This window comes from Oratosquilla oratoria, chromosome 15 (genome assembly GCF_046742065.1).
Source record: "Oratosquilla oratoria isolate Oo_2021 chromosome 15, ASM4674206v1, whole genome shotgun sequence".
Lineage (NCBI taxonomy): Eukaryota > Metazoa > Arthropoda > Malacostraca > Stomatopoda > Squillidae > Oratosquilla > Oratosquilla oratoria.
Window position 1 is genome coordinate 56,934,844 of NC_134791.1, and position 15,071 is coordinate 56,949,914.

Below are 15,071 nucleotides of genomic sequence, written 5' to 3' on the forward strand. Positions count from 1 at the left end.
CTAATTATATTAAATATTTCCTCAGTTTTTCAAAATTAGCTCTCCTGAAGTCAGGTAATAGAACGCTATTTGTACTATTTAATTCTTCCCATATGATATCAAATCCTATTTCTTGATGATCGCTAGAGACTAGACCACCAGAAACTTGAATGTGTGTGTGTGTGTTTTTTATTTATTTATTTATTTATTTATTTATTAGATCCTCACTTTTAGTTCAGAGTAAGTCTGGAGTATTCTTCCCGCTCGTAAGTTCGGTAAACTTTTGTTTTAGAAAATTATCTGCATCGCATAGAAAAAGCACTTCCCGATCTCCTAATAAAATTTCCCAGTCAGTGTTTCTGTAATTAAAATCTCCCATGATCACAATATTTACTTATTGATTTATTAATTTATTTGTTTATTTACTTTTTACCGGGACGCCATGCGAATTTCTTGAATCATGGGTTCAGTCAGTTCAGTGCTAAGGTTAGAAGTTTTGTATAGGACACCGATGATAAGGTTCTTATTCTTGCCTATAATCTCAACCCAAATAGATTCCGTGCTTTCCTCTTCCTTAATCGAATTGTTGGTGATGCAATTAGCTGTATTTTATGACGAAAAGTGCTACTCCCCCCTCCTGCCCACTCTATCTTGTGAAATAGTTTGCATCCTTCTATCTCGATTTCTGGAAGGAAATGTCTTTCTACCATATTGATAAAAAAATCAGTAATAACTATAATATAAAATTATTCTACGCATGCTTTGCCTCTCAACAAGTAATTTTTATTCATTACGCTTCTGCTGTTTGTATGTAATAAACCTTCAGTCTATAGTAAAATCTAATGCCTAAAAAAGAAAGGTATAGTTATAGTGGACTGGCCATTGAGGTCTTTTAATATGTATCTAAGGGAGGGGAGAATGCTGGAGAACTGGAAGAGTACCTGTGTAGTTGCGCTACAAAGAAAAAGGGGACACGTGTGAATGCAGTAGTTTTAGAGGGAATCGGTTTAATGGAGACAGCAAAGTGAAGGTGGGGTTTGCGTCAGGGCTGTTATGTCTCCAAAGATGTTCACTGTGTACACGAATGGGATGACATGGGAAGTAAATGAGATTGTGAGAGGCAGGAGATTGGAGATAGTTAAAGATAAGAGGGAAGTGGGAGTTGAGCCAGTTGTTTTTTGTAAACGACACTACCCTTGTGGTGGGGCCAGAGGGGGATCAAAACAGATAGTGACGGTGTTTGGGAAGGTATGCTATAGGAAAAAGTTGAAGCCAGGCAAATGTGGGTAAAACTAAGGTGATGAGATGTACAAGGGGAGAGGATGGCAGTGAGTTGGAAGTAAGTCTTAAAGGAGAGAGGCTGAATGAAGTGAATATTTTTAAGTGTTTAGGGTCGCATGTGGAAGGGAATGGAGAAATTGGGGTAAAGGTAAACTGTAGATTGAGGAAACATGTGGTCTTGGGATTTAAAAAGTGTCATTAGAAATAGGCATCTGAGAATGGATACAAGTAGAATATCATATGAAAAGGTGGTTGTGCCTACGACACTGTATGGGGTGGAGATTTAGAATTTAGGAGATACATAAAGGAGAAATTTAAATGTGTTTGAGATGAAGTGTTATATAAATATGGAGGAGGTTACAAGGTTGGATAGAGCGAAAAATGAGGAGGTGAGGACTCGAACTATGACAGAAGGGGAGCTGGGAGATAGGGCTGGTGAAAGGTTATTGGGATTGGACACGTGTAAAGAATGAGTGAAAAAAGATTAGCTAGAAAGAGTGTGAAAACCAAAGGTGGATGAAGTGAGTTTGAAGGGTTGACCAAGGATGAGATGGATGAATGGGTTAAAAGAAGCTTTGGGCAAGAGGGAAATGTCTGTTGATCAAAGAAGGAAGAAGGCAGGGGATAGATTTGAGTGGAGAATAGTTATATATGTATGACATTCTGATGCAGCCCGAAGGGATTTCTCCTCGTCTTCTCTATTTTCCGCATGAACGTAGAAGGTCACCGTGTAAGTGAAGCGGCTCTACTGTGGATATACTATGTCTTGTAGCATTGCTTCAGAACCAAGCCTTGAGCAGGAGACAGTGATGACCCTTCACCCACGAGGAGCGAAGATGAAAGGAAAACATTGGGTGGTGGGTGGGAGTGGAATGAGTGGGAGTGGGTGCATCCTTTTTTTTTTTCGAAATTTGGGAGTGAAGTATCACTCCCACGGGCTTTGTTTGAGCCCGTGTGATGGTGTTTATGTAAGACACACCCAGTGGAGAGGAGGTGGAATAGTGTAGCTATTCAGAGGGGGATAGGGGACAATAGAAAAGAGAGGCTGCAGCTGTTAGAGCCGCGGCGGACGCTCTAGTAGCTGACGGAGCTCATAGGGGATGGGTGCATCCCTTCACTGGCTATCTTTCTTATCAGGGGGAAAAAGCCATTGGTATATAGACAGATTGATAGATATGATATCCCACACCGATGTACACCACTCTTATTACTAAAATTTTTAATTCGAATATGGATGGAGTGCACTTTTTCAACTACCCGAAGAGAAACTATCCTCCTCCCTTTCCCCAAACTAGTGAAACACAGAACTTCCTCATACCTAACACCCACTTTTCCTCATGTATTGTCTCATTTAGACTTTCCTGGAAACTTAAACACATTTCCCTTTGATCATTCCTCCAAACATATTTCCGTGGAGATTGTAGCACCACAGATATGCTGGTGCAAAAGCAGCAATTCATACCTCCTTTGCTAAGAACCAACATCTTTACTTTGTATTTTCTAATTTGGAAAAGGCATATGGTATACACCGGCAAACTTATATTCTTGAGCTTCCGTGGAGCCTTGTCCATTCGCATATTCCAATTCCTATCCGAATGAGTTTTTCGAGTACGTATAGGAGCATCCATAGCGTCACAACAAACACAAGGAGTTCCCCAAAGAAGGCTCCTCCATATACTTATATTTACCTTCGCAATCGATGATACAGCCGAATATGATTCTCGCGATATTTGCCACCAGCTTATATATCGGTGTCTAGCCCTGTTTTGTTTCGGAATCCATCCTGCCCATATACACCACTTTCCTCAAAGAGTTGTATTCCTTGTAACCTGATAGGCTGGATATGATGGGTTCTATTTTTCCACCTAAAAATCAGTCATAATAGGCTTCTGTTCACGATGGTAATGTATTGCCACTCGATTAATGCATCTAGGTAATTACACACATCAGATGTCCACCTTAAAGAGAAAGGAATAATAATAAAAAAAAAGGAACTACAACTCAATAGAACAAGAAAAAGAACAGACATAACAATTAAATAAGACATCACTAGCCTGATAAATAATAAACAGAAGGTAACTGAGAAAAAATAACCAACATAATTGACAAGAAATGTGATAATTACAAAGTGTGGAGAGCTGTTATAACAATCAAAAATTCACAATTCAATTTCCTTCCTCTTATATGAGAGTTGGTGCAACTCAATGTAAAATACCATGATCAAAAACAGCAATGAAATATGATCAAGAAGCATTTCTCTAAAAAAAAGTAAAAGTCCACAGCACCAGAAAATGTAAAAAATAATTAAAGGAATATGGAAAATCAAAGCAGACAATGAGTCACCCCTCTTTTCACCACCAAAGATGTAGAAAACGGAAAAAAAAAAAAAATGGAAAACTCCCAAGATGAATACCCAGTCTGAATCTCGAACATTCACCAGAAATACCATGGCCAAACAGCCATAAGAGCCTTAAATGATATTTTGAACCACTAGTTACTCAGCAGGTTCCAAACATCTGGAAAACAATTCACATAATCCTTATTTGGAGAACAAATAAACCTCTTGAAAAAATTGCATCACACAAAACAATCTTATTACTATCCACAATATTCAAGCTGATGAAAAAGATAACAGCAAGAACCAAAACAAAAATACTCATCTCCCCTGATGGTGAAGAAAGCTCCTCTGGGAAGGACAGCATTTTCATGTATGCTCCTTTAAAGTTAAGTTACATAATGACAGCAGCTGGGTTGAAATTAGGAAATTGTAAAAGCGGTACAAAAATCTAATTTGATTTAAACTGCTCTAACAGTAGGGAAGGACATCTTTGCAATTGCTCATTAATGCAGAAATGAAAACGACAGGACCCCAAAGAAACTTAAAAAAAAAAAAAAAAAAAAAAATTCCAAGGTAAATTCCTGAATGAGGAATCTTTATGTAAACCTTTTATGATTTATAAATTACTTCTGTACCTCCCTTCCTTTTTCCCCTTCAATTTTCCTCCACTCTTAATTTCCCTTCTACCAATAAGTTATCTGACAATCCCAAAAACTGTCTTCAAACAACATGAACGTTCAGAACTCTGGATACCACTAGATGGTTCATAAATGCCCTATCAAAGACCCTTCCTTCCCCCACCCTTTTCTATATATACTTATGATTGGGTATTTTCTTAAACGCATACCCATCATTTTCTCTCCACTATAATTCTTACCTGACACCCCAATCCTCCCTACTACTTCACATACGGGCTCTTTTCCTACTCTAGAACTGAGATCTCCAAACTTCATTACATTTAAATTACTCCAAATAGTCTCTATACACTCATTTAATAAAAAGAAAAAAAAAACTTTCTATCTCTTTTATCTCAATACTATGTATGCATGGACTCACAAAAATTAGCCTTCCCATCCCAATTACAAAGGCGGAGCATGCCTACAGGAGACCTTTTGGTCCATATCTAGATCGGATGCGAAAAAATCATAATAATGATAAATTAATAGATAAAAACTATATATATAATTTCACATTCGCCCTCATTATCCTCGAAGACTCCACTCCACCACGCATTTTCCTATTTTCTCACTTACCAGCAGAGCCACTCCTTTCTTCCCCGCCCATTCATCACTCCAGCCACCCTCCCCACCACACTCCCAAACTCACCTCTTCCTTTCATCTTAGTTTCACTTAACATAAGCCATCAATTTCATCTCTGTGCCACATCCACACACATGTAATGACCCAATTACTGTTTGGAGACCTCCCGGTTCCTTTTGAGCTTTGAATTTTCGTAGAAGGAATATACAAGACCCCTACTCCTATTACTCTCTCTCATTTAGTCGTCTTTTATAATAGATCTGCGAAATATGGTAGTAGGATTATTTTCTCCCCTCACCACAAGGGGGATCCACAGGAGGTAGAGTCATGGAAGTGGTAGAGGGCAGGTTCAAAGAGGGGCGCTTGTAGTACAAAAGTATTATAATTTCTATATGAGTAGAGGTAATCAATTTGAAGCATAAATGAACTATCTGTGACTCTGTTTCGTAGGGAAATACCAAAATAGTCCCTTGCTTATTGGCTACATACTACCATGAAGTCAGCATTCAAGTGCGGAGAATCAATACTCCGGTACGAAGTGACAAAAGTCCGGGTCCACTATTTTCTCGCACTCGGTGGCTCACCATAATGTTGGAAGAAAAGTGTCGAACTATTTTATATTCCTTGAACCTATCATGGTCACATGGGAACCACTGACTTATGAATTACTGTTAGGATTGCTGAAATGTTTCGTGCCTAAAATATATTGTGAACCAACTGTTTATGACTATATACATGCCACAAAAAGGAACGATTTATTTTCTCGACGTTTGTGTTAAGAAGGTAGTATTTCTGAAGTAATTCTACCATGCAGCACACAGTTGCCTGGTCAAATGATGTAGTAACATACGGAAAGGGACCACTTATTTTCACCTCGGCTTAAATATCTATTTTGCTTTCTTTTCTTCCCCTCCTTTACTTAATTTTTTACGTTTTCTTCTTACGTTTATTAAATGAAAACCAGCATAACCCAGGGAAAATAAGTCAACAAATCAAGAATAAATTTGAGTGTTTTCCATGACGTCTTTTGGTTATGCGTTCGCCTATGTGTGTAACCAGAACAATTTCAACAAATCGCTATGATTTCGTATTTTCAGTGACAGTTGCTTGAATCAGGAGCCAGTAGAAACTCAGATTTATATCTTATAGACCGGCATATTTCTAATGCGTGTTGTATACTGACATGTGAGCTAATATCTCATTAATAGTCAGAAAGCACAATAACGTTAATATACAAAATCTTTGGTTCTATTGTATATTTAAAATATTCCGGATACTGATCATATGCACTACAAAAATGTCTTTTTGTGAGTATATTCATGCAATTATACTTAGTGTTGGAAACAGACAAATATGTATGACTTAATTTGGATTTACATACTTCATTTATAGGAAGGACGTGTCTACAATCGTGATGGCGTTTTGGTGCGTGGTCGTGGTCCTAATACTCAGCCTCTGCGGCTCTCAGGCGAATTCTGAATTAGGTAAGGTGCTGGTCATAGTGTGGACTAATCGTCGAGGATGAGCAAGGTAGTGAGGTATTTGTCATAGGTAAAAAAAAAAAAAAAAAAAAAAAAAAAAAAAAAAATAAAATATATATATATATATATATATATATATATATATATATATATATATATATATATATATATATATATATATGAACAAATTTCACACGACACACGTGAATCACAAACATGCAGCGACAACTCGGAAACGGAAAAACACCCGGAGCCCGCGCGTTTTCGTGATATATTCCTTCATACTGTGAATATATCACGAACCCCCTCGGACTCCGTGTGTTTTTCCTTTTCCTAGTGGACTCTACATATATATATATATATATATATATATATATATATATATATATATATACACATATATATATATGTATATATATATAAATAAATAAATAAAAAATAAATGAATAAATTAATAAATGAATAGATAAGTAAATAAATAAAAATAATCATACCAACCACCCGTCAGATTTTTGGAGAGAAATTTCCCTTTTCTTCTTGAAATTGAATACACTGCAGTTTATGAACTATCTTATTTTGCAATGTGTGTGGTTATGCTTTATACAGAACCAAAAATATCACTTCAATGAAAAATATTTTTCGCGGCCACTGATATGAATAAAATCATCTGAAGTATGTTCCCTCTTTCAGATGACAGCCTCAACACTTACATTGACATGGTTCTGGATAACTCCCAGATTTTGATGGTAAATGAGGGGTATGACCCCGTGGCGCTGCCGAATGGTACCATGGGATTCAACCGTACGGTGAGTGTTTTTATCATTTTAGAAACAAGAAAATGATAAAGTTTGCTACGTGTATGCGCAACTACATGTACACAGAAACATCACGAGACGTTCCTTACCTGTGTCTGAAACACAAATTCTATAATCAGTGTATAATTCCAGTTATATTCAACAGCTTCGAAACTTAATTATTGATAGAGGTGATGGAGACTAACATAAGGAATATACAGAAAATAACAGTGATCTATGCTGGCAATAATAATGAAGTCCGGGTGGAGAGTAAGGGAAGTAAGAGAGCAAACTGGAATGAAAGATCCTTACGGAAGGTGTTATACAGGAGCGAAAGTGGAATTGGATAGGGCAAAAGACCAGAAGTGAGAACAACATCTAGAACAAGAATCAACAGAGAAATTCGCAGAAGTGATATGCCAGAGGTTAGCACGGCTGGATGATACATGGGGTTGGGCGAGGCTTTTATTCATCAGAGGACCCCAAATGGCTGATGGCAATGACTATATCATCAGCAATTAGGGACATACACTAGGGAGTGCATTGTATTACTCACACGCCAGCGCCAAGCCCAATGGTCTCTCCGAGTAATTTCACATACAGCCATCCTTTCCACCCCAAGCAACTCTCAGCAGGTTTGATCAACTTGCCCCAGCCATGAATTCAGTGGGCGTCATCCCCTTTGTTCTCTTTATCGAAGATTGTCTCTTGTGGAGACAACCCTGTGAGTAGGATAAACATCAAGGAAACGTGTCAAACACCCATTTAGCCAGAGTTGACGTTCACGGATTATGTTAGTAACTGGCCTAGCCTGAGTTTTATAGTACAGTCTCTGGTTTGATAGTCATTTCAACGATACCCGATAATTCCTCGGAGGCTCTTCGTACCAAAGACATTGAGATGCCTCTTCAAGTCAGCATTCAATGTCTATATCTCACATATCTCACAGCCAAACCACAAGACGGGGAGCACAAGTGACTTGAATATATGAGTTTTAGTTCTTCTGCATAAATAACAACAACGCCATATACTCTGTCTGAGTGAGTTCATAACACCATGGGCAATGCCAATCCTTCAAAGTACTTCTGACATAACCCATCACTGTTATGCACTACACTACCAAAGTATGTAAGGCTTTCCAAAACCTCAATGTTCTCTTCACATCCATGAACATTAAACCACTAGATTCCTGGACTTTGGTCTTGGTCCAGGAGACCTTAAGTTCAAGAAGTCTCACCTCCCTGTTCTGTGACTTGAGGCTGCAACCAAGACCTCCAACGACTCCACAAGAAGGTCAGTATTATCAGCAAACAGAAGCTTAGTGACCGTAGTGTTGCCAATAGATTCTCCGCAACAACATTCTTCGACAACTTTGTCCAATACCCAGTCCATGCAGGTGTTGAAAAGTGTTGGGGCGAGGACACACCCTTGCCTCACTCCTGAATTAACAGGAAAGAAGCTAGACACGCCTCCTCCATACTTTACAGCACTCTCTGTCCCAGAGTATAAGCCAGATATCAAGTCAATAATCCTTGCAGGAATCCTACGGATCCGCAGAAGATCCCAGAGCGCTCCACGATGCACCGAGTCAAACGCCTTCTTGAGATCAACATAAGCTGCAAGAAACCTCGGCACTACACAAGAATACGGAATGATAGGATCCGATCAGTTGTTGATTTACCTGACGTAAACCCGGAGTATCCAGGCCTCTGAAACTTTAGCAGATGTAAACGAGCCGGTGTCAGTAATAAATGGGCAAGCACCTTAACTGGCACATTGAACAATGTAGTACTGCGGTAGTTGTTGCAGTCCTGCCAGCCCTCTTTCCTTTCCAAATAGGGACGACCAGACCCTTTTTCCAGTTAGAAGGAATGCTACAGGACGGCCAGACAGCAGGCAGTACCTCAGGCAACCCTTGGATCATGGCCTCACATCCAACTTTCAACAACTCCACACTGATTTTGCAGATACCGACTACCTTTCACCTTTCAACATACTCACAGCCTCCTTGACCTCTGTCAGAAAGGGAGGAGAATTCTTCTTTCAGTGAATCAGAAACCGCCACCTAAACACCATCAAGGGGAATCTGTTCGCTTGGAGGGTCACCTATGAGCAGCTGCTCAAATTATTCAGCAAGTAGGGCTACACTCCTCCGCACCTGACACTAGCTCGCCATTAGCTGTTTGGGCTGTGCTTCTCTGGTTCACAGATTTGGAGCGGAGTTTCTTCAGGGCTCGGCAAGCAGATCTGAGATAATTTGCATTATAATGGCCCTCAACATCCTCAACGATTCCACTGATGCCTCTCCTTATTCATTATCATGAGAGCTCTTGTTCACCGTTTCTGAGTCCTGTATAGGTTCATGTATCCAGCCATTCTGGCAGCAGGACACAACTCGATACTTTCCAATGTGTCTCGCGACGCGACGCCTCTCCTCGACCTTAGGAGCTCTCCAACCCACTCCTCAGCAGCTTACAGAGTTTCATGTTTAAAAGTGTCTCACATCTTTTCAGGGTCCTCAAGAGAGCCTAGTACTTTAAACCGATTTGAAATTGCTACCGCATACTCCTGGTCGCAAGCATATCTCTGATTTTCTCCGGATGAAACCCAGCTGGGTTACACCTCGGGATTCTCCTGGATTTTATACTCACTCTGAGTGTTGTGACCACAAGTCTATGATCGATCCCAAAGATTTCAGCACTACGATAAACCCTGCAGTTCTGTAGGATCTTCCAACGAGTACTAACAATTATGTGATCTATTTCATCAGCCACTCCTCCGGCATTATCATACCATGACCATCGGTGTGGTTCTCGTCTCTGGAGCAAAGAACCGCTAATTCTCAGTCTTCTGTACTTTTCAAAGTTCAGAAGGAGAGAAGTGTTAATATTCCTGGTTCCATAACCATGGGGGCCAATACATACTTCATAGCCAGCTTTGTCGGTGCCAGTAACTGCACTGAAGTCGCCCAAAACAATAAGTGTGTATCGTGGCAGGCACTGGTCAACGATAGATTCAAACTTGGCATATAATATTTTCTTCTCTTCAAAGTTATATTCCTCAGAAGGAACATATACTACAATAAGAGAGATGAAGCCCAAGGTGTGCTTCAGCCTCACCAGCATTATACGCTCATCAACCTGAGTAGCCTTTACAACGGCGTTCTGTAGTCGGCTAGATATGCCTACAGGTATTCCTGCGAGGTGGGTCCCATCGGTTCTGCCCAACCAGAAGTTAGTGTGACCCTCGCTACTGATCTCGCCACTGCCTAGTCTTCTCACCTCTGAGAGAGCCATTATCTAGGCTTTCTGAGCTCCACTAATAAGAAAGGGTAGTCAGTCGTCTTGAGAGAGTGAAAGTTCAAGGCACCCACATGGAGAGCCTGTCGGAGGTTCATCCTGGGCCTGGCGCGACTTGTTTGTGCCCTATTTATATTATAGTTATAACACAAAAATAGTACTACACTCGCACAAGACAGACTGCAATCGAACCTTTTTTCTCGGTGTCCTATGTGAGAATCCTTGAGCTCTCATCATGGGGCTGTGAGCTTCAGTTCAGAGAAATTCGAGACAAAAGTGAAACGAAATCATGTATTTTTTAATTGTAGGACTGAATCACCTATAGAGGGTCTCATCTTGTGCAAGGTGGGACTTTTAATTCTAGATGTCTTCAAACAAATTCATTCATCACTGTGGCACCCCCTCAGTAGTCAAAGGATCATAGCCTATCTCAATCTTAAGCTAACTCGATTGAATAGGCAACTTTATTCAATCGAAGGAAACCCCATGTATGGACTAGTTAAAAAGAACACGCGCGGAACGAAACATAACTACGAAATTAAGGTTGCCAGACAAGCTAGATCTAACCCAAGAGTTAATTTCATTTCCACAGAACTAAAAGATATGCCCAATTAAATCCGAAGAGGATGCCTTGATAAACGCAGAGGAAAAATCAGCGATGAATTTAATAATTATTGTCTCTCAGTCTACTTACTATAAAGCGCGGAGTTTTCTCAAATTGTCAGTTTTCACAAAACCATAGTGAGCTTGAGCGAAAACGGAAAGGGGTCCGGCGTTTTTGGGCCACGTCACGTAAGGTTTTATTACATGTGCGTTGTTTAAGATAGTGGTCGTTTTTTTTGTATCTTAGGCACCATGCCCGCCAGGGAACCCGACGCTAACAAGAAAAGGCGTCTTCGCCACTTTTGGAAATGGATTACGGTTAACCGAAAAAAAAATAAAAAACAGAACTACAGAATGACAAGAACCTGCATGCCCAGTTACGTAACGAACACACAAAAGCTTTCCCGGATCTGTACAGAGACGTTAAAACCTTCCGTGCCAACGCATCTGTTCGAGAATTCCAACGAAAAGTGCTTAAATTCAACGAGACGCTACGAGAAGTTGAAGATTTCGAGTATTCCGACGAAATGTTTGACAATTTTGAACTTTTTGACGGAGAAATTGAAGACAGCGTTTCTGAAAATTTCTCGAAACATTATTTCGTCGGGTATAAAAGCTTTGTGAAATCGGGCGGAAAACCCGACCACAAAACATATCAAATGTATTATCTAGAGAAGGCCTTCAAAACGTTCAACCAGGCAAAACGAAGAAACAAATACGCCATCAGGAAAGCTATGAAAGACTCCCGTGACCAAAGGAGACTGAATAAAATCCGTCAAGACAAGGAAAAGGCGAAGCAAAGAATAGAAGAACGAGAGAGACTTGCAAAAGAGAAAGAAGAAAAGCGGTTAATTGAGGAAAAATTGGCTCTAGAGAAAAAAAATCGTCTAAAAGAAAAGCGGGAGAAAGTAAATGATAGTTACGAGTTAAAACCAGCCCGTAATTGTGTTTACCAAGAGTTTTTTTTACAAGCACCTAAGAAGAGAAGAGGAATTACCTGTAGTGCCCACAGTTGCCGAAAACGAGGACCCCGTCCTGGCAGAAGAGGAACCGGAACAAGGAAAGGTTGTCATTCCGAAGGATATCTACTCCATCTCCGAAGAAGAAGCCGTCAAAATGATTTTGCCCAGCTATTCTCACGACGAAAACAGTAACGAAAGTTGAGGAAAGTTTAGGGGACAAGTTGGAAGACGTCAAGGAAAAGTTGGAAGAAAAGATGGAAGGAAAATTCGCAAAAATGTGTGTGTGTGTGTTCATGTATGTATCTATGTGTGTGCATGTGTGCGCGTGTGTGCATTATCGTGTATAGATGTTCCAAAAATCACATGTGGAAGAACACTACTGCGAGCGCAGCGAGCGGCGCCGCAGGCCAAGCACCCGTGGCGGAGCCACGGTCGGCGTCAGCCGGGTGCTTGTATTTACAAAAGAGAAATTAGATATGGTACCTGATTTTAACCTAATCTTCATTGGAGGAAAGAGAGATAGACTAACTATTATCAACATTAACAAGGCATATGTGGTCAACCAGAAATATGGATTTACAGCTACAAAATCCCCGGGTCTAGAAAAAAAAAAAAAAAGAATCCGCGAGCAGTAAAAGAGTGCAATTTTGAAATATGTGAGTACTTAACGGAAGTATTTGATAAGTCTATGATATATGAGAAGTGTTTGAATGGACTAGAGCATAGATATAGTGCCAAACCTGCGGGTTACCACAGTGTAAAATCCAAATGGGATAATGTTACTGGTGGAGTTCCCCAAGGCTCGGTTTTGGCTCCCTTATTGTTCATTATGAATACAAACGTCTTGGACATTGTCATTAATAGTGATGTCAGTAAGTTTGTGGATGACACTAAAATAGGATGTCATATTAGGTCGGGGGAAGATGCTGGTTTACTGTAGGAGGATTTTGATAGATTATTTGCATTGTGGGTAAAATGGCAAATGGACTTCAGTATCTCAAATTACACCACCTAGCTAATAGGTATAGCTTAGATAAGGTTATATTGGAGAAAACAGAATGTGAAAAGGACTTAGGGATGTTAGTGAACATGGACCTTAAATCTTAGAAACTCTGTTTTTGTGCCAAGAATAGGGCTAACAGGGCAATAGGATACATTACTAGAACGGCTATAAACAAAAGTGCTGAAGTAATCATCAAACTTTCTCTGTCGAAAGTTAAACCCATCTTTGACCATGCGATACATTTTTGGTCTCCGACCTATAGGACTGATATTAATTCACTAGAAACAATACACAGGAGAATAACCAAAATGATACAAGGGCTTAAAAATTTACCATCCGAAGAAGGCTTAGACCTCAACTTACACTCACTGGAAAGAAGAAGAGTGCAGGGAGATCTAATAGCCGTATTCAAATGGGTCAAAGGCTTTAACAAGGGTGATGTAGGCAAGGTCATCTTATTGAGACGACAGGGCAGGACTCGTAGTAGTGAATTTATATTCAGTTTCAAGAAGGAAATGGGCAAGAAATGGTTTACCAGCAGAATGGCTAATGCATGGAATAGACTTAGTAACAAGGTATTAGAGCTTAAACAATTGGTTATTTTAAGAGAAGATTATATTATTTAGTAGATAGGGATTAAAAGGTGATAAGAGACATGGAGCTGCGTAGTGTAGGGCTTATGGTCTCTTGCGGTCTGCTTCATTCTTATGTCCTAATCTTCATATGTGTGTTTGTGTGTGTTTATCTAGTTTCATATATCTAATTGCAGTATGAAGGATAAGAGCTCACTCATGAAGTTTCGTCTTCCGTCTTTGGTTTTAATGGTCAATCATAGTTTGAATTTACTTATAATTTGTCACTGTAATTTCTTCCTTATTATTCCGCGTACCCATGTATCTGTATGGAAAGCTGTATTTCTAGATATCTTTCAACGACTTTTTTCATATTCTCTGGTATTTGTACTATCCCGCACCAAAAGGTTTTTCTTATCGATTACGTCTACACATTTCATTGTTCTGATGATTGTTACCATATGACCCTTTTTTTCTAATGTTGATAATTCAACTGTATTATCTTTCTTCGTATGTTTTGCCAGCTATGCTTATATCTGTTTTGGTTGTTACTCTTTGAGTTCCCTTTTTCATGTACATTTTATGAGTTCTTGGGGCTGGAAAGGGCTACCCCATGCTATATGCTCAGTGTATCAGGTAAGGTGCTTGCCTATCTATTAATGACGCGGGTTCGTTCGTATCTGCTAAATTTTCAGAGGCCTGGGCATCCTGGTTTCACGCCAGGTAAGTCAGCAATTGATCGGATTTTATCGCTTCGTCGTTTTGTGTACTACCGACGTGAGTTTCAACAGAGTTTTCTTGAGCTTCTGTTTATCTCAAAAAGGCGTTTGACTTAGTGCAACGTGGAGCGCTGTGGGATCTTCTGTCTATCTGTGGGATTCCTACGAGGGTTATTTACTTGATATCTGGCTTATACTCTGTGGCCGAGAGTATTTTAAAATACGGAGAGACATAAGAGAGTTATTTGACGTTGACACACAAAGACGGGTGAGTGGAGGAATGTTGGGTCTTGTAGAGGTGGAGACAAATTTATGAATAAAAGACTGGGTAAGACAGAGTTGGAGAGAAACTTCTTTAAACCTGTCCTTTAGATCGTCCCTCTATCATCAACCTCAGATCCTGGGAGTGACGTGGTATGGAGAAGCAGGGATCTATGATGGCTATCTTGCCGGATTGTCAACCATTGAACGTACGGGTGACGCCCGTTTCATCCTCGACGTTGACGGCAACGTGGCTGGAACAGAGTCCAAGATGACAGTTGTCACCCTCAAGGTAAGAGTCTGAGATTTGAAGAATAATGCAGGATCAAGGTTGTTCCTGATACGTAAGGATTCTAACGGCCTCCTACACAGACGGGATGCGGAATTTGTATAGTTGGGTAACTCCATGGCATGCATGGAACTGCAGGAAACATCGTATATATTCATAACCAAACATATTGTTGCATTATTTGCTAAATATGTTTAGCAATTTAAGCATCCAAATGTTAGCTATAGTAG

The 15,071-nt window shown here is 39.9% G+C and overlaps 1 protein-coding gene across 2 annotated transcripts in view; it reads left to right on the forward strand.

The window, feature by feature from the left end:
- LOC143033460 (uncharacterized) overlaps positions 1-15,071 on the forward strand; it is a 30,198-nt gene that overhangs the window by 7,463 nt on the left and 7,664 nt on the right. For both annotated transcript variants that reach the window (XM_076198931.1, XM_076198930.1), the window contains exons 2-4: positions 6,251-6,342; positions 7,030-7,145; positions 14,689-14,844. In XM_076198931.1, the coding sequence (XP_076055046.1) occupies positions 6,273-6,342; positions 7,030-7,145; positions 14,689-14,844 (342 nt within the window). In that variant the 5' untranslated portion in view covers positions 6,251-6,272. The remainder of the gene's footprint in view (positions 1-6,250; positions 6,343-7,029; positions 7,146-14,688; positions 14,845-15,071) is intronic.